Below are 20,816 nucleotides of genomic sequence, written 5' to 3'. Positions count from 1 at the left end.
ACAAACAGAATATCTTGTGGTGTCTTTTAATAAATTATTAGTCACTATCAGATCCTAGTCTGCGAAAACCATTATCTACTTTCAAGATATAAGCTTTCTGTCTTTGCTAGATATGAGACTTTTGGAAGCCAAGGGAAACATTTGATGCCAGATTCTGTCTTTGGATGCACATATGCAACTACCATTGACTGCAGTGGGAGTTTTCATGTGTATCCAACAGTGGGAGTTTTCATGTGTATCCAAGGGTGGAATTTGGCCCTGGTGTGCTTATTTCATGCCAGTCCCCAGGACTGATTCAGTTTGGAGCCATCTCATAGCTGTGCTGATTTCTGAACTCTGAGAGAAAACTGAAAAGAGGAAATGGGTCAGTGAAGGGTTGAAATATTATTTACTTTTATTTTCTGTTTACTAATCTGAGACCACCAAACATATGTCTTCAATTCAGACTGGAACAGAATAATAGCTTTTAGTACTGAACACAGGACTCTTTGTTCATAGAAGCCTCCAGTTCAGTGTCTGTTTTAGGTCTCAGAATGTTGTTCAACACTGGAGAAATCCAGTGGAGTTATTCTGGATTTAAACTGGCAAAAGAACTTGGAATGTGGTCCATGATTTTTTTAAATCAAAATGCTGTCAAAAGGATTTTTAGCCACAACACTCAGCTGTGGTTCTCTCTTTTTCTGAGTTTGCATACATAAATTGATATATAATGTATGCTCTGTTGTTCAGAGATTAATTACTAAACATATGGTGTTAATACAACTGCCATTTTATAGCCTTTTTAATATCTAATTATATATAAATGCTATGGAGTCCATTGTTCCACTCAAAATGTGTATATTTGCAAAATTGCACACTAATTAAGAATATGCAGATCTGCCTCTTTAATTCCCATATTTCAGAAACCTAATGATCTTACAAAAGTTTTGTTCTCAACTCTTTTTTAACTTTGAAGCAGTAAATCTGCTCCCATAGGTGCTGGAACTGGTGGTGCTGCCTCACCTGCTGGCTTGAAGTGGTTTCCATCATATACCGGGTTTACAGGTTCACTGGCTCTCAGCACCCCCACTATACAACTTTTTCTAGAACCCCTGTCAGCTCCTCTTCTTGTCAAGAGCTGGCCAGCAGTTAAACTAGTTCTGGTGTGATGCCTGCTTTTTTTGGCACCAGACCATTCAAAAGGCATTAAAATAATGGCAGAATTGTGGAATACAGCCCCATGTTGCGAATAATGCAGAGGCATCGTGCTCCAGCAAGAGCTCCAGGAAGTATTGTGGTTCAGATGCATCCTGGAGCTTCTGTGGGACGCCGATATATCATGCCCCCTAAAGAGGGTATAATGTGTGTTCCCCTGAGTGGTGTGCCAGCTCTACTGGCTGGTTAGGAGAAGTGGAGAGGTTCATAGTTCATTTGCATTGAGTAGCACTACTAGCAGCACCGGCACCACGGAATCCTCACGCTATGCTCTGAGCATAAGGACTCTCATTGTACCCAGCCTCTCTGTGAAGGATGCAAGAGGTGCCTTCAGCACCCAAGAAGAGGCCAGGCACAGTCTGGTTCTTTGTGTTTAAAAACAGTACAGCAATAAGCTGATAGTAACAGATTACTTTAGCACCTAGAATTGGCTACTGTCATGTGAAAAAGAATAAAAAGGAATGTTGTATCTTTAGTCTGAAGCTTATAGTGTAGCTTGTACTATAACCCAAAGACAGCCTTGCTATGTTATATTTTTATATGACATTTCTATTATAAAATATAAATTTACACCTACTTTTTGTCTTTTTGTTTTCCAATGCTAGATTGGTGAATTACTGAGCACTACACACCCTGCCAACAAAGCCAGTTTAACTCTGTTTTGCCCTGAGGAAGGGGATTGGAAAAATTCAAACCTTGACAGACATAACCTTCAAGACTTCATTAACATTAAACTCAACTCAGCATCCATATTGCCTGAAATGGAAGGACTTTCTGAATTCACAGAGTATCTGTCAGAATCAGTAGAAGTGCCATCACCCTTTGATATTTTGGAACCGCCAACATCTGGAGGTTTCTTGAAGCTCTCAAAACCCTGCTGTTATATTTTCCCAGGTGGAAGAGGGGACTCTGCATTGTTTGCAGTGAATGGATTCAATATGCTTATTAATGGGGGATCTGAAAGAAAATCTTGCTTCTGGAAACTTATCCGACATTTAGACAGAGTGGATTCCATTCTGCTCACCCACATTGGGGATGATAATCTACCAGGAATCAATAGCATGCTTCAACGAAAGATAGCTGAGTTAGAAGAGGAACAGTCACAAGGTTCTACTACCAACAGTGACTGGATGAAAAATCTGATCTCACCTGATTTAGGAGTTGTATTCCTCAATGTTCCTGAAAATCTGAAAAACCCTGATCCTAATCTTATGGTAAAAAGAAACATAGAAGAAGCTTGTTTCACTCTCCAGTATCTAAATAAGTTGTCTATGAAACCAGAACCTCTCTTTAGAAGCATAGGAAATACCATTGATCCTATTATTCTATTTCAAAAAATGGGAGTAGGCAAACTTGAGATGTATGTGCTCAATCCAGTCAAAAACAGCAAAGAGATGCAATATTTTATGCAGCAGTGGACTAGTACAAGTAAAGATAAAGCTGAATTACTGCTGCCAAATGGTCAGGAAGTAGATATTCCAGTATCCTATTTGACCTCAGTCTCATCACTGATCGTTTGGCATCCAGCAAATCCTGCAGAAAAAATAATCAGAGTTTTGTTTCCAGGAAACGGTACTCAATATAACATACTAGAAGGACTGGAAAAACTCAAACATTTAGATTTCCTTAAACAACCAATGGTTACACAGAAAGACCTTACCGGTAACATACCTAGCCCAGCAGTGAAACAAGCAAAGCTGAAACAGCGAACGGACAGCAAGGAAAGTCTCAAACCTGCCACGAAGACACTATCAACCAAGACTGTCAGAAAAGAATCTAAAGAAGAAGCATCTGAACCAGCAAAGCCTAGTCCTCCAGAAAAGCCTCAGAAAGTAGAAAGCAAGGAAAAGACTACAGTAAAAAAGGAAAAACCAGCAAAAGCAGAGACAAAACCTTCAGTAACAGAAAAAGATATGACAGTTAAGGAGGAGCAGCTAGTGAAATCCGAAATTGCTGAAAAACAAGCAGCAGATGTCAAACCAAAAGTTGCAAAGGAGAAGCAGGTGAAAAAGGAAGTGAAAGTAAAATCTGAAGAAAAGAGAGAGGACAAAGAAAAACCAAAGAAAGAGGTTTCTAAGAAAGAGGAGAAAACACCTACCAAGAAAGAGGAAAAACCTAAAAAGGAAGAAATCAAGAAAGAAGCGAAAAAGGAAGTGAAAAAGGAAGAGAGAAAAGAGTCTAAAAAAGAATTAAAGAAAGAAACTCCCCAAAAGGAAGCTAAAAAAGAAGAGAAAAAGGAAATTAAAAAGGAAGAAAAAGAATCCAAAAAAGACACTAAAAAGCTTCCAAAAGAAACAAAGAAAACACCTGCTCCTTCAACTGAAGCCCGAAAGCCTGTGACAAAACCTAAAGCACAAAAGAAAGAGGAATCTGTTAAAAAGGAAGCTGGGCCTGCTGGAAAACCAAAGGAAAAAGGCAAAATTAAGACGGTAAAGAAAGAGAGCAAGGTCAGTGAAACACAAGCTGCTGTGGCTGCAGTGGGAGCGGTTGCCGCAGCAGCAGCAGCAGCTGGAGTAGTAGCTAATGGAAAAGAACTTGAAGCTGAGAGATCCCTTATGTCTTCACCAGAGGATTTAACAAAAGACTTCGAAGAATTAAAGGCTGAAGAAGTAGAAATAGTAAAGGAAACAAAGCCTCAGGTAGAGTTAATAGAAGGTGAAGGGAAACTAGCTGACTCAGAACAAAAGGAAGCACATGAAATCCAGAAAGAAAAACTAGATAGTGAAGGACCTGCTGACTCTCCTGATGAAGGCATAACAACCACTGAAGCTGAGGGTGAATGTGAACAGACACCTGAAGAGCTGGAGCCTGTTGAAAAGCACAGGGTTGATGACAATGAAAAATTTGAAGATGAAGGAACTGGTTTTGAGGAATCATCCGAAGCAGGTGATTATGAAGAAAAGGCAGAGACTGAGGAGGCTGAGGAACAAGATGAAGATGAAGAAGAAAAAGCAACAGTGGGCATCACAAAACAGGATATTGGCATGGCAAGAGAAATAGGAGAGACTGAAGCTGATAAACATGCTAAAACTAAAGATAAATATGTTGAAAAGGCAGAATCTGAGGCAGGGGATGAGCGCGCTGAAGAAGACATGGAAGAGACAGTTGAAAAGGCAGAAACTGAAGAGCCTGAAGAAGAAGCTGAGGAGGAAGACAAAATGGAGGATGTCAGAGATGAAGAAGAGGAAACTGAAAAAATCGAAGCTGAAGAAGATTATCTTATGGCTGTGGTAGACAAAGCTGCAGAGGCTGGTGAAGTTGAAGATAAATATGGCTTACTCATAATCACACCAACTAAACACTCTGAACCTCAGTCCCCAGCTGTTGAACCAGCATCTTCTATACATGATGAGACTTTACCTGGGGGTTCAGAAAGTGAAGCAACTGTTTCCGATGAAGAAAATAGAGAAGACCAACATGAGGAATTCACTGCTACTTCAGGTTATACTCAGTCTACCATTGAAATATCCAGTGAGCCAACACCAATGGATGAAATGTCAACTCCTCGGGATATCATGAGTGATGAAACAAACAACGAAGAAAGTGAATCACCTTCTCAAGAATTTGTAAATGTTACTAAGTATGAGACATCACTATATTCTCAAGAATATACTAGACCTAAACTCTCTCCACTTCATGATGCTTTCAATGGTTTATCTGAAGGATCAAAAACAGATGCCACAGAAGGTAAAGATTATAATGCTTCAGCTTCTACTCTCTCACCCCCTTCTTCATTAGAGGAAGATAGATTCTGCAAATCTTCCTTTCAAGAAATGTACCATCAAAGAGAAAATGAAATCAAAAGTACTGCTAAATTAGAAATCAAAGATACCTTTTCACAGGCATTTGAGGAAAAAAAGCATAGCCCAGCTAAAAGTCCAGTTCTGAGTCCATCACCTCCATCACCAGTTGCTAAAACACCACTAAGTGAACGTAGTGTAAACTTTTCTCTGACTCCAAATGAGATTAAGGCATCAGTTGAACCTGTAGTGCTCACTGCATTGCCTGATGAACATCCAGAAGTCACTGAAGAGCACTTTGTCAGCCCTGATGATAAAACATTAGAAGTGGTGTCTCCTGCACAATCTGCTGCTGGTAGTGCAGGCCACACACCTTATTATCAGTCTCCCACTGATGAAAAGACCAGCCGACTTCCTTCTGAACTCACTGAAAAGGCAGCAGATGCTCCAGTTAGTTTTGAATTTAGTGATGCCAAAGATGAGACTGCAAAACCCAGAATAAGCCCTATGGATGAGCCTGTGCCAGACTCAGAATCGCCTATTGAAAAAGTTCTCTCTCCTTTACGAAGTCCACCTTTGATAGGTTCAGAGTCTTCCTATGATACATTTTTGACTACCGATATAAAGTCAACTGCCAGACTGACTGAGGGTCATTTTGAGGAGAAAAGTGAAAAAGAAGAGTCTCCTGTTCAGATAAGCCCAGTTTCTGAAGTCACCTCTGTGGATCTTTTCCAAGGACAGAAAGATGAAAAAGGTATGGCGTTTATGCCTGCTAAAGGTTTTGGTCTAGAAAAGAATATGGAGGATATTGAAACTACCAGTTCTCAGTCTCCACTTGTTTTGGATGAAAGGAAGTTAGCAGGAGATGTCTCTCCTATACAAATAGATGTTAGCCAATTTGGATCCTTTAAAGAAGACACCAAAATGTCAATATCTGAAGGTACAGTCTCTGACAAATCTGCAACTCCCGTTGATGACGTTGTAGCAGAAGACACATATTCACATATAGAAGGAGTTGCTTCTGTCTCCACAGCTTCTGTTGCTACTAGTTCATTTCCAGAGCCTACTACAGATGATGTATCTCCTTCTTTACATGCTGAGGTTGGATCACCACATTCTACAGAAGTTGATGATTCTCTTTCTGTATCTGTTGTACAAACACCAACAATTTTTCAGGAAACAGAAATGTCTCCATCTAAAGAAGAATGTCCGAGACCCATGTCAATTTCTCCACCAGATTTTTCACCTAAAACTGCAAAATCAAGAACACCAGTGCAAGAGCACAGATCTCCTGAGCAGTCAACTATGTCAGTAGAATTCAGTCAGGAGTCCCCTGAGCAGTCTTTGGCAATGGACTTCAGTAGACAATCTCCAGAACATCCCACAGTAGGCACTAGTGTACACCATATATCTGAAAATGGACCAACTGAAGTAGATTATAGTCCTTCAGAGATACAGGAACCTACTTTTTCACATAAGATATCACCTGTGGAGCAGACATGTTATACTCAAGAAAAGGATCTTTCAGAGATTATTTCAGTATCTCAGATTGAAGCTTCACCCTCAACTTCATCAGAACATACACCTTCACAGGTAGCTTCTCCACTGCAAGAGGAAACTCTCTCAGGCGTCATGCCACCCAGAGATATGCCTCTGCATTCTTCATTTACCTCAGAAAAGATGCAGAGCCTAGGAGAAAAGCTTTCACCAAAGTCTGATTTATCTCCTTTAACTACAAGAGAATCCTCTCCTTTATACTCTCCTAGTTTTTCAGATTCACCTCCTGCGATCAAAGAAACAACTGCTGTTTGTCACTCACCATCACTATCACTTCATGTATCCTCAGATAAAATATTTGGTTACCATACCTCAGTAACACATGACACAATAGAAGACTCTCTAACAAAACATAGTCCAGAGCCTTTAGCCTCCACAGAAAAAGATGAAACTGAAAAAATCACCAGGTCATCTGAGGCCATTAGTTATTCCTATGAGACAACTGTGAAAACCACTAGATCGCCAGAGGCCGTTAGTTATTCCTGTGAGACAACTGGGAAAATTACTAGATCACCAGAGGCCGTTAGTTATTCCTATGAGACAACTGGGAAAACCACCAAGTCACCTGAAGCTCTTAGTTATTCCTATGAGGCAGCAGAGAAAACCACTAGATCACCAGAGGCCGTTAGTTACTCCTCTGAGACAACAGAAAAAACCAGCAGGTCACCTGAAGCCATGGATTATTTTTATGAGAGAACTGGAAAAACCACCAGGTCACCTGAGGCTATTAGTTATTCCTACGAGCCAACAGAGAAAACCACCAGGTCACCTGAAGCCATGGATTATTCCTGTGAGAGAACTGGGAAAACCACCAGATCACCTGAAGCTGTAGAATACTCTTATGAACCAACAGAGAAAATCACCAGGTCACCTGAAGCTGTGGAATACTCCTATGAGAGAACTGGGAAAACCACCAGGTCACCTGAGGCTGTAAGTTACTCCTATGAGCCAACAGAGAAAACCACCAGGTCACCTGAAGCCATGGATTACTCCTTTGAGACAACTGGGAAATCAACGAGATCACCTGAGGCTGTTAGTTATGCCTATGAGACACCTGGGAAAACAACGAGGTCGCCTGAGGCTGTTAGTTACTCCTATAAGACAGATGTACATTTTGCTGCAGAAAAATCATCTCTAGCAGAAACCCGTCAAGATGTCGATTTATGCCTTGTATCTTCCTGTGAATACAAGCATCCCAAAACTGAACTTTCACCCTCATTTATCAACCCGAATCCCCTGGAGTGGTTTGCAAGTGAAGAACAGTCTCAAGAACAAGAAAAGCCATTAACCCAGTCTGGAGGAGCCCAGCCACCTTCAGGAGGAAAACAGCAAGCACGCCAGTGTGATGAAACTCCTCCCACCTCAGTAAGCGAGTCTGCTCCATCTCAGACCGATTCAGATGTTCCCCCAGAGACTGAAGAATGCCCTTCTATTACTGCAGATGCTAACATTGACTCAGAAGATGAATCTGAAACCATTCCAACTGATAAAACAATTACATACAAACATATTGACCCTCCACCAGTCCCAATGCAAGACCGCAGTCCTTCACCCCGGCACCCAGATGTCTCAATGGTAGACCCAGAAGCTTTGCCTGTTGATCAGAATTTAGGCAAACCTTTGAAGAAGGATCTGAAAGAAAAGACCAAAACTAAAAAGCTGGGTACGAAGACCAAGTCTTCCTCACCTGCCAAAAAAAGTGATGGGAAATCAAAGCAGGTGGCTTCACCAAAGCCAGGTGGCTTAAAGGAATCTTTAGACAAAGTTTCCAAAACAGCTTCTCCAAAGAAAAAAGAGTCTGTGGAGAAAGCAGCGAAAAATATCTCTATTCCAGAAGTAAAATCTTCCCGTGTTGAGGAAAAAGATAAGGAGGCCAAGAATGCAACAAATTCCACAACATCAAAGTCTGCAAAGATTGCAACTTCAGGTAAGGAAAGATCAGGACCTGTGTGTATCAGGAAAAGATGTGGGGCCAGAGTCTCAGCTGGTATAATTGAGCTATGTTGATATTTCATCAGCTGATCATCTGGCCTGTGAGGTGTGCCTGAGGAAAATCCATGTTTATTAAAATCTATAGTATAAGGTTTCACATTTAAATTCACTGAATCAACTCTTTAATCTGGAAAAAGCTAATAGATGTGTTAATTTGCTCAGATATCAAACAATTAACGAGGCAGTGTATGAAATATAGAGTGCAATTATTATTTGTCCAATTTGTTAGCCAGCTGGCTAAGCTGAAAATTGCTATGTGAAAAGTTAAATGAATAGTAAGCAACTATTTTCTTCATTATAAACATAATTTAGACATAAAATTGTAAAGTGAACAAGCCCCGTTAATTAGTTTGAGTTGTGTGACTGTAATAGGAAATTAGATGTGTTTTACTGTTCCAGTGCATTATTCCTTATTAAGTATTCAGAAGACAGGCAGTTATCTAAGCATGCACTTCCATGAAGTCTGGCTACCTTCTGATGGTGGTGGTTTACTAAACATATAGGGAGATTATTTCCTACAGACGTTCCTGTTCATTCAACAAAACTGTAAATCTCATTTACAGGGTAGATAGTTGAAAAGGCACAGTTCCCCTGCAGGCTTACTCTGAGGGCTTGTTGAATTGAAGAATAATCTGTAATACAATGCACCCATCCTGCAGCTAGGAATCTGCAGAATCTGATATAAAATACTGTGGTTTTCAGTTGTCAGTACAAAAATTATGGTTAAAACAGAAATAGCTCTGTATAGATATAAATAAAATCTAAAAATTCAGATATTGACCAATTTGTTGTATGTGGGATTTGATATGTTTTGTTTTATGGGTTAAGTAATTTTTTTTCCTGACTGGATCATGAATCCACACTTAACTTTATATTACTTGATTACATTAAAAAAAACCCAAATCTTGAGTGGCTTATTATTATCACAACAGAAATAGAGTGTATTTCTACTAGACTATGTATTTCATCCCATATAGAGAAATAGCATCTTTTGAGCAAAATCTGTGTTATCTCAGGCAGAGAGAGGAGGGTATAGAAAACCTTTTCCTTCCCTAGTTCACCTGTGCAGAAGCTGCAGGACGAGGATATGCTCCTAGCAAACTGGCACTCCACCATCTCTATCCTCCCTATGTGTATGCTGCTCCACTATTCTTGGCCTTCCAATGCAGAAGAATAGTTGGTACATTCTTTCTGGAGCTGCAGTAAGATGAAGTCCACAGCACATTTCATTCCCCACTGAACTTCTGCCTGGTGTCAAATATATTCTGAGAACAAAAAAACCTGCAGTGCATGTTGTAGTGCTGGAACAGAAACTATATATTTTTATGACATAAGATTATGAAATACGCAACTGCTACTGGAGTATTATGTCCAGTTCTGATGTCCGCACTTCAAGAAGGATGCTGAAAAATTGGAGTGGGTTCAAAGAAGAAGCATGAGTGATTAAAGAATTTGAAAACATGCTTTATATTGAAAGACTCAAGGGGCTCAATCTGCTCATTTTCACAAAGAGATGGTTAAGGGATGACTTGATCACAGGCTATGAGCACCTACGTGGGGAACAGAAATTTGATAACAGAAAGCTCTCTAGTCTAGCAGACAAAGGTATGACAATATCCAATGGCTGTAAGTTGATGTTACGCAAATTTAGACTAGAAATAAGGTACAATTTTGTAACGAGGATAATTAGCCTTGGGAACAATTTACCAAGGGTTGTGGTAGATTCTCCTTTACTGGAAATTTTAAAATCAAGTTTGGATGCTTTTCTAAAAATTATGCTCTAGTTCCAACGATAGCTGTTGGACTTGAAGCAGAAATTAATTCAGGGAAATACTATGGCCTGTGTTCCGTAGGAGGTCAGGCTAGATGTTTTCAGTGGGCCTCTCTGGCCTTAAAAATCTATGAATTTATGAAAAATATATTGCATAGGTCACTTAGTACTTTAACTGCACTCTTTGTAACACACTGAGATTAATAGAACAGATTTTGTTATTGATCAAGTTATGATTCCAGCTCATGCCATTATCCTGTGCATGATAAGTGTCTTTTATTATATTATTGTTGAAATGTCAAGAATTTACACTTTTTTTTTCAATTAAAACCCTCTTTTTGGGACACGTGCATCCTAAGACTTGGTAGCAAAATGAAGCTTTCCCCAAACTTGGTAATATAGGGCCAGATTTTCAAATGTAGGCATACTTAATTGCATCTACCTAACCTATGTGCATAAACGTTCAGTTGGGTAGCACAGATTAGATGTTTGCACATGCATATGGACATGTAACTTGCCCCATCCACACAAGAGCTGATTTCTGAGTATCTACACCTCCATCAAATCTTTGTGTACATAAATTGTTGGGTGCTCAAATGTATGGGCACAATTGTACATGCTGTCTTTGAAAATTAATCCTATATTTTGCATACTATTGCAGAAATTTAGAAAAGATTATTTTTGACATGTATATATGCCAACTGTGATCACTCCTTTCATAAGTCAGGAGAATATAAGGTTGGGCTGAGTTACAATAAAGAAATGAAAACTACAGGAAAATCTGCGCAGTTTCCTTCCCTCCCCTGTCCATATAAAATAGTCTTTGAGAGGAGATGCTGTCCTTCATACTAACAATCCTCTCCAGTAGGCAACCCTTGGTCTTAAGTGACTACTTTAAAATGTCCCTGTGAGGTTTCGAGTACAAAGTAGTTCAATGTTTTTAAAGTCTATCTTTACTGTACAGCTCATATTTTTTTTTCTGGTTCCTTTGGGTCTTCTCTTCAGAAGGTTTCAGTGTGCTCCAAGTTCCTCCCTCCCTTTCTTCTAGCTTTGCGTACATATAGTAGGCTCCTGCAAGAAACTCCTAGAATATCAACAGTTATCTCCCATCCTTGTCATAATGATCTCTCAAGAGTCTCAAGACAAGTTCTAAGCCTGCATACTATAACTGAGAGCCAAACACTGTTTCTTTTCACACTCGGATAATCCCATTGAAGGAAATGGGACAGTTTGCATGAGTAAAGCAAGCAGGATTGGCCTTGAGTTACGACACTGATGTCTTGAAAAAAAAAAAGTGTCAGAGAGTTGTGTTATCAAGCATGCAAGAGAATTCGAAGGTCCTGTAGCTATTATTGTTCTAGAAAAAATAATCTCATTAATTGAATAGTAATTCAGTAATCACAGTGACTGGATAATTCTTGAATACAGTTATGAATTTTTGTTGTATCAGTAGCTAGTTAAGTTTATTCTGTTCTTTTTCTCCCAATAAAGCATATATGGGATATAACCAAATTAGAGTATGCCGTTAGATATAATAGGATAACAACATAAGTGCAGCAGCGTGCACAGGAATACAGCAATGGCTGTGTGACTCAGGTACTAACGCTAATCCTCTCAAAAAAGAATGTCACCTTTAATGGTATAATGGTAGCTCATAAATGTGTGTTTTCACCAATAAGTGACAGGCTTTTGTGCTTATCTTAAAAGGACCTGGAAATAGTAAACCAGCAAAATCCACTGCTGTGCCTCCAGGACCTCCAGTGTACTTGGACCTGGTATATATTCCCAACCACAGTAATAGCAAGAATGTCGATGTAGAGTTTTTCAAGAGGGTGAGGTCATCCTACTACGTGGTGAGTGGGAATGATCCTGCAGCTGAAGAACCAAGCAGGGCTGTTCTGGACTCCCTACTGGAGGGCAAGGCTCAGTGGGGAAGTAACATGCAGGTAGGCTCTCTAACAATATTTCTGTTTGTGAATTAAAATCATTATAAAAGTAACCACAGGAAGCAAGAGAAGCTACTAAGCTATGGCTCTTGTTTAGAAGAGAATCCTTTGGTGTACTATAGATGAACACTCCCTCATTTCTCTTTTAATAAGAGCGACATATGTGAGGATCAGGTTTTGGAATCCTCCTAGCCTAGAGGCATGATGAAAGGTACTTGCTCAGCCAAGCCCATGTGATCTTAGCAACAAGAGCAGACTCAAGGGATTTGGCCAATTTGAGCACCTAAATATGGAGCTAGGTTCTTTAACACAGACATCCACGTTCTTAAAAATTAGGAAATACCGTGCTAATATTAGATCAGTTCAAAAATCAAATGGGGCATGCTGTGTGTATGTGCAAGCACAGCAGCAGATTTTTCAAGGTACCTAATGGAACAAGGCTTGCATTAGTATCTGGTCCATAAAAACAGTTAGCTAATTAAATTAAAATCCATTTGATACCTAATGTTATGTTATATTCTGTGGTATCTTCAGGTGTCCTTTGTGCAGAGTAGAATATAATTTATTCATCTTCAGCTTTGGTATTGTCCATTTAGCAGCAGCATGGTGATGTGTAATACAGTAGTGCCTCAGAGTTATGAACACCAGCGTTATGAAATGAACAGTCAACCACACACCTCAATGGGAACCGGAAGTATGCAATCGGGCTGCAGCACACGCACTCATACAGTACAGTACTGCGTTAAACGTAAATGGGAATCATTTTTCTTTTGCATAGTAAAGTTTCAAAGCTGTATTAAGTCAGTGGTCAATTGCAAACTTTTGAAAGAACAACCATAATGTGGTGGTCAGAGTTACAAACAACCTCCATTCCTGATGTGTTTGTAACTCTGAGGTTCTACTGTGTAAAAGGTGTTTGTTAAGAGCCATGTTAATGATGCAAGAATTCCCTGAAAGACTAACAAACAAACTGTCCTCTCTTGTAAAATTTTCCACAATAGCTGGCATAATAAACGTTCAGTTGCAACTGTTATGTTAATAACATTCTTATTTACAATAAGCCTAAATAGATTATTTATTTATACCAATTCCTTGTAATTGAGTAGCACAGTTTAGATAAAAGCAGTTTTATTTTTCTTTGTCCAGTTAATTTGATATCCAGATTCCTTGCCATAATGATTATTTCTAGTGTGGCTGATATGGCTATATCCAGTTCATTCTGTCTTTCTTTCTTACTTTCTTTCAATATTGACTCATTTTCTGAGTGCCAAATCTGTGTCACCAAAATAAATATCAGAGAGGAAAGGGACCTTTTTGTGCTCTTCATGTGGGGAAAAACGTTGAGGAATAGAGATCATACATTTGGCAGCTCAAATTAATAAAAAAAATTAAACACAGTTTTATTAAAATGTTGCCTCCAAAGCCATCCTGTTAAACTTCTCCTTTCCTATAGAAAAGGAGAGTCTTTCCAGCTTTTTATAAAACAAGAACTCAACATTATTTAATGGAATTTACTCAGCATATCAGGAAATCTGTGAAGAGAAGGATACATTTTAAGGAACAAGATTGTACTTATTGGAACTATTATTAATATTAGTCATGTTTATTGCAGTATTCCCTAAAGGGCCAACAAAATAGGGCCCCATTGTGCTAGACACTGTACAGATATTGAGTAGTAGATGGTCCCTACCCCGAAGAGCTTACTGTGTAAATAGAGAAGGTAGACACTGGGTGATGGAAGGGGTTTAATATACAAGCAGCGGGAACAAAGGGATGTCCAAAAAGGTCATGTTCATTTATTAGTTCCATGGGTACTAACAGTTTTGTTTAGTTTTTTAGGGTGGGTTTACTTAGAAGGGTATCAGCTAAATGGAAAGCAAAAGGAAAGAGAGGGGGCAGAGCAGGGGAGAAGAAGGGTAGGTATGGAGTGAAGCTGAGGGGAAGACTGTGAAGGAGAGATCTGGAGCAAACAGCACAAGGCAGAGAAAGTATAAAACTGTGGAAAGTTCTCAGAATGACCAAATGCCAAAAGGTCCCTGCTTTGGCTGCTTCCACCCCTACTAGCTGGAGTCTGTCTGGCTCCACTCTGCAGGCTTCTCCCAAGGTCACATGGGGAGTTGGGGGACAGAAGGGGAAGTACCACCTGATCCTAGTGCCCCCTTAGTAAGGGTGTCTCCCCTATATAGTTCTGGGTCTTTCAGAGCACTGGAGAGAGGGATGGCTTTGGCTGGTCCCCATTTGACACCCATCCTGTCCCAATGCAGCAATCTCTGCTTTGGCTGGTTCTGCCCTGCCCCTGCTTGCCCCAGTCAGTCACTGCCTGGCTGCATTCTGCAGTTTTTTCCCAAGTAGTCTAGCATAGGAACAGTTACATTTAGAAATATCTGTATTAAACTTGTGTTGCTTTTTCTGTCTTTTTCCAGGAATTATTTGTTGTGTATATATAAGAGCTGTAGGCATTTAGTATTGTACAGTGTTACTGTATGTGCACAAATTGTGATGTAGAAAGGATTTTGAAAATTATCTTATCATAATAATAATAAATTTCAAAATGCCCTAATTGTACTCGTTGCAAGATCTGGACCTAAGGGATCCTAGCTACTGAAGCTGTGAATGCTGCATGAATTTATGTCACAAACATGTAATCCTAGGGCACCTCATTTGCCCTTCAGACATAATAAATAAAAGACTAAACATGCTGCCTTAGTCCCACAAGGTACCTCCGCAGTCTATAGAATTGTAGTGTGATGGCTGTCGTTTTGGTCAACACATCAGGGTTTGAAGTTAGGGACCTTCTGAGGTAAAAGCAGGAGCTGCTACAGTTTGAGTTAAAAACACAAATGTTCTGTGTCTGGGACAGTAGCTCATATCCTCTGTGGATCAGCACAGAAGGGGACATGGAAAATGCTCACCGGTGGGTTACAGCAGCACTGTAAGTGCAATCTTTAGTTAGTTTTTTTTCATTTAGAGACCCTTGATTTAGCTTCCATGCAAAGTAATACCTTGCATATCCAGGTTTTTCTTTTGGTAAATGATTTCTTTGCCGCTATTATATCCTGCATATTTTTTTGCTTAAAATACCCATTTGCTTCCAAAAGGAAAATATACTTGTTAACTATGACTTTAGCATCAAGACTCTGTTCTCACATCAGTTGTTTCTTCTGTCCATTCCTAAAGAGTTTTCCTATTCCATATTGTAGGTGACCTTAATCCCAACCCATGATTCAGAAGTGATGAGGGAATGGTATCAAGAGACCCATGAGAAACAGCAGGACCTCAACATCATGGTTTTGGCAAGCAGCAGCACTGTTGTTATGCAAGATGAATCTTTCCCTGCATGCAAGATTGAACTGTAGAAACAAGGCCATACACTACAACATTAAACTTTACTTCTAGAAATTCTTCAGTTTGAAAATACCTTTTCTAAAAATTCAACCCATCTAATTCAACTGCTGAACTATATACCTGCCAAATGCTATACTGTGTCACAGTGATGTAAGTCACTAATATTTTTCAGTCTTTGCTGATTGCTGAGGGAAATAACAGTATTCCCACAGTAGGGTTCAGATTACTGCAAAATTACAGATCCTGGTTCATCTCTGCTGAACATTTGGAAACCATGCACTAGCAAACCCAACTGACTTCTGCCAGGTAGAGGCATTTGCCCTCGAAAGAATCACAAAGAGAGAGAGAAATAGAGAGAGGGGTAGGAGGAGAATGTATAAATAATTGGGTCTGCATTAGTCTCACGGCAATAGATGTATTGCTTACTGCAATCTGCTTATGCTCTCACGTGAAAAGAAAGTTTTAAATGTGTATCAGTCTGAGTTATAGGAAAGGGGGCCTTAGTTTACAAAATTATGTGAGCTAATAATAAAAGGAAACTGAATGTGGCTTTGAAGGGACGTAAGATCTAAACACTCATTAGCCATTAACTAATTTGAACTCTGCATACTGACGTAACATAATTATCATAGACTAAATATGCAAGTAGTTTGAACCCCATTCAGAACTCTAAAACTTTTCTTTTAACATGCAAATATGTTGGTCTAAGGCATGCTCCCAGTGAATATCTGTTCATTCCTCTCAGAATTGACAAACCTGCATGCTTAAACACTCAAGTCAACAGCCAATTTACTGAAGCAAAATACCAAAGCAGTTGGGGAGTACATACAGTAGACACATTGCCTTAGAAAGTGACTTGAATGTACAAAGATACTTAATGCACTTATTTTTTAATGTGAGACAGCAAGTTTATAAAACATCTGTTTAGGATTATAGTTACACCAGTAAAGAAGTGTGAGTGTGCATGTGTGGTACTAGAAGCCTATCTGATTGGTCAAACAGCTTGGTACTATGAATTATGTATGTTGGCTGAACACTTCATTGGTACACCTGGACAGCTCAACAAAACAAGACAAGCATTTTTGCAAGCTGCTTTTGTACTGCGGAAGCAAGATTGAAGTGGTATCCAGTGTCAGAAATGCAAAACTTAGTGAAACACAGTATATTGAAAAAGGTTCTCAGCGAGTCTGTACAGTATTTTACTTTCCTTTGTCTTACGTTATTTTATTTGTTAATTTAAGAGTGAATATGGGAACAAATGTACAGAAGAATTTTTTTTAGCTCTGTGTGAACTTTTAATAGATGACTTTTTAACAAAAGTTTTTGTTTACAGGAAAATGCAAAGAAAAAAATTTCAGGTGAAGGCCTTTTTTTAGTAGTTTTGTAAGAAATACATAATGTTGTTTGAGGTTCTGGTGAGAATGAAGTATGATATTGCAGTAACATATTTATTGAAAACATTTAACTGCCAAGAATTTTTGGGGAAAACCCCTAATGATTAAATTCATCTATTAGCACTCACAAAAAATAGGAGTTGAAATGCCAGTTGACTGCTCTTTACAAAGTGGTAGTTAGACTCACAATTCTCCCAAAATCTTTAAAAAGATTGAAAAAGCAATGATTATCTTAAATAAGCCAAGCAGGTTTTTGGGGGTTTTGGTTTTCTTTGTATGTGTGTGTTTTTGTTTTTTCTGTAAAGTGTTCCCAGTGTCTACAGATCATTTCCAAAAGTACCACATACAGATCAGTTCCATTATTAAAGAGAGTTTGGACTCTTTAAGTCTTGGAAGCTTTACCACTATAGAAAATATTGTTACATTTCAGTTTGTAGACTTGTACATCAGAATTTAAATAAGGTAAAGGCCTCCTAACTGGAGATTTGTGCTAGTCTGTACAATTCACCTTTATGGTAGGCTTTGAGTTCCACTAGGTAGTGAACAATGACCTCATTATATTTTCTTTACGTATTATGTATTTTAAATGTTAACATTGTTAGTTTATTTTTGTTCGGTAGGTGTGTGTTTGCACTGCTAATTTTTATGTTTTGGGTTTTTTATACTACTTCAGAGCCCTTTAAATCTGGGCCCTTGTAGCCCATTTAATGCTGTGAATTACTGTTTGTCAAATGTAGGTGGGGGTTGTTTTAATATTTTTGTTAGATATCATTAGCAATGCTATTTTATTTATTGGTCTTCCTTTTAGATCCTTGAAAATAACTCAGAATGATTTTGATACAAAAGACAAAGGGAAATGTTTTGTGAAAACAAGCGGAATTTGCTGAGCTCATAATCATTTACTTAACATTTATTTTGTCTACAAAGTGAAAGGCAAAATATTTTATTAGTTAGCTGATTTGGTAGAATAGTTGTATTATTTCTACCACAATTCTTTGTGATTTATCTACTCTCTCATGTCAGTTAGATTTCAAACTTTTTGGGTTCAGGGAGAAAATTCCAGACTCTCCCAAAACTGGAAGTAGTTTGTTTCTCCACTTTGTTAGAAAATCTAATTAACAATGAGCAATGCTCTCGAGACTAATCTTATACCAATGTAAATCAGGAGTAGCTTCATTGAAATTGAGGGTAAATTAGTATAAATTAAATCAGAAACAAACTTTAAATCTCCAGCGCCCCAGGTAAATTTGTAACAGCTCAAATAATTTGTTTTACTTAAAATAAGCCAGTTACAGCCAATCTTAAACTGTACTTTGATTTTTTGCTGCTACAGAAAGTCAGCTGTTTTGAATCAGCTGACATTGTTCCTATGAGATATTGAAATACTTGTTCCATCCACTATTCTAAATGACAGCCAAGCTTGAGTGTTATTAACTTCCCAATTAGCTCCTCTTGCCCTTAATGCCTTTCCTGCCTGTGTAGCTAATCTAATTGTGCTAGTCATAGTCATACACAATTAGTTTAGTGACAGTCATCAAAATGTACCATGTATGTTAATGGTGAGCGCTGTTGATCAGCACAGATTTCTAGGAGCATGGTTTGATACTGATTACTCTAATTATAAAGATTCAATATTTGAGTGTAAAGAACACTCTACTTAAATGATGTTGTTACCCATGACAACATTCCCAATCATGACCTTTATGGTAGTACTGCACTGCTGAATAAAATTCAATGAAGAGTTAACATTGGAGATCACATCCATTTCCAAACCTAAACCGATCCCCTTGCATGCCTTCTTAAAGTCTTGTGCTGGGGCTGACCTACATTGTCTCTTTCCTTTAATTCCATCTTCCGTAGAGTTCACTCTGGTGAATGGATCCAACTGTGTATATGGGGTTTTTTTTAATTGTCTATAGTAGCTTGTATGGTTTAGGAGCATTCCAGTACTCATTTGCTAAGATCTAGTAGTTTTGTTAATGGAATTTTCCACCCTTCCCAGTGCAAGAAATTCAGCTGCAAGGAACCTATTGCAGTGCATTTTTTAAATTTCTGTCATATACCTATTTATTCATCTGTCACCGGAGGTTCTTGCTCAATGATAACATTTTGAGAGAAATGGTAATTTTTTTGGTCTGGATTTAATAGAAAAGGAAAAACTATAATGGTTACATTTGAAAGAAACTGTAAGCTTTCATCTTTTCACTTAATAATTGAACAAAAACACAAAGCAACCTAGTGATAAGCATTTTTTTCAATGCAATTATGTTATTCACCTGATTTAAAATGTTTGCTATTTTAAAAAAATCTGTTTGTTGTGACTTTACAAAAAAAATCAAATAACTAAATAAAAAGGCCGCATAAAATATTGAAAAGAAAGGAAAAAAGGGAAAGGGAAAAAAAAAAGCTTCTCTGCACTTAACTAGCTAGGCACTCCAGATGACAGGAGCTATCCATAAAATTCATTCAAGACTGGGCTGTAATCACAACAGTAGAAGAGCAATTATGAAGTACAATATGCTTTCACATGTTTGCATGCAGCCATGTATCTTCCAAACTATGGAAAGAAACAGTCTTGTTGCCAGCTGAGAAGCACCTCACACACTCCTCTCTCTTGTTCTGAATGGTGTTTGTGTCAGTCTGCAGCTGTGTATGGTAATATGTCTTATAATCCTGCATCACTTCTATTCTATCCAGTCATATCTAATGTAGAAAAATAGTTTCCAGTGAAAGTAATATGTAGTGCTTTTATGATATTTGTGTGCAATATCCCCTCTTCCATTGAGGATATTTGATGTAAAGGAAACAAACTCAGTTCCACAATAAAATACAAAAGTAATGAAGTGGTGTTGGTATGTTTCTTGTCTTTGTGTTGTAAGTGTGAATTTATGAATTTGCCAGGCTGCCTGTTAGATTTTAAAGCCAAAATCTAACAAACCTGATCTATAATTATTTTCATTTTACAGATGGGGAAATTGAGGCAGAGTGAAGTGACTTGTCCAAGATCACCCGACAGGCCAGTGATGGAGATGAGAAGAGACTCAAAGTCTCTTACGTCCCAGTCCAGTGCACTATCTACTCAGCCACATTAGATCTATAAAAAAACTATACATTAGAATCCAATATTTTATTGAGTCCAGGGAGTGTTAACTTACTAGTTTAATGCTGGGTTCTTTTCAGCTCAACTTTTAACTTAAACAGTATTTCTCAAAAAGGATACTTGCTTATTCTTAACCAGCCAACAATTTGTCAATTCATCCAGAACCACATTAATGTATAACTAATAGTTCACCACTCAAATACAGTCACAACCAATTGTGTGTACTACATAAACAATACAGTCTTGCAAGCAGCTGTAACAGACTACAGTTGAGACTCAGAAGCTATATCAAGGAACAATGCAAATTATCAAGATTTCTTAATACATTTACTAACGATCATCAATTTGTTAATACTAACACATTTATCATACTTCCACGGGTGCACTTATCTTTAAGGCACATTGTTACTTCTCTTTGACTAAACTGGTCCAAAAGGGACAAGTTTAAAATTCAATTGCTTCAAGTTATTGTTTTCAAGCTCTCTCAGAATCTAAAGTATGGTTACTTGAGGTCTCACTAGAGTGTAGACTCAGCAAGATAACCTACACTTATTTATGTTAAAGAATAGAAGGGGACATACAATCTTGGGAATGAAATCTCACCACTTCTTCATGTTATCCTCTTAGCCCTGGAAAGGTGGAGATTCCTTCCACACAGCTGGTCTAGGCATTGGTCACACCTGGGATTCTGCAGCTTCTTGTGTTGGGTTGACTCAACTTGCTTGAGCACATGGTGACCTCAGTTTGTATATCTTAGTTTCAGGGCTCATAGGAGAG

General features: G+C 38.5%; 1 protein-coding gene across 4 annotated transcripts in view; it reads left to right on the top strand.

Moving 5' to 3' along the window:
- Positions 1-19,794, top strand: part of MAP1B (microtubule associated protein 1B) — a 108,520-nt gene extending 88,726 nt beyond the window's left edge. For 2 of the 4 annotated variants that reach the window (XM_043514267.1, XM_038402862.2), the window contains exons 5-7: positions 1,800-8,418; positions 11,962-12,200; positions 15,401-19,794. In XM_043514267.1, coding sequence (XP_043370202.1) covers positions 1,800-8,418; positions 11,962-12,200; positions 15,401-15,556 — 7,014 coding nt within the window. In that variant the 3' untranslated portion in view covers positions 15,557-19,794. The remainder of the gene's footprint in view (positions 1-1,799; positions 8,419-11,961; positions 12,201-15,400) is intronic. The other 2 variants (XM_043514265.1, XM_043514266.1) reach the window with 2 other exon arrangements.
- The last annotated feature ends 1,022 nt before the right edge of the window (positions 19,795-20,816 follow it).

The sequence above is a fragment of the Dermochelys coriacea genome, chromosome 5, assembly GCF_009764565.3.
Source record: "Dermochelys coriacea isolate rDerCor1 chromosome 5, rDerCor1.pri.v4, whole genome shotgun sequence".
NCBI lineage: Eukaryota > Metazoa > Chordata > Testudines > Dermochelyidae > Dermochelys > Dermochelys coriacea.
This window is presented reverse-complemented; position numbering and strand designations above follow the sequence as displayed.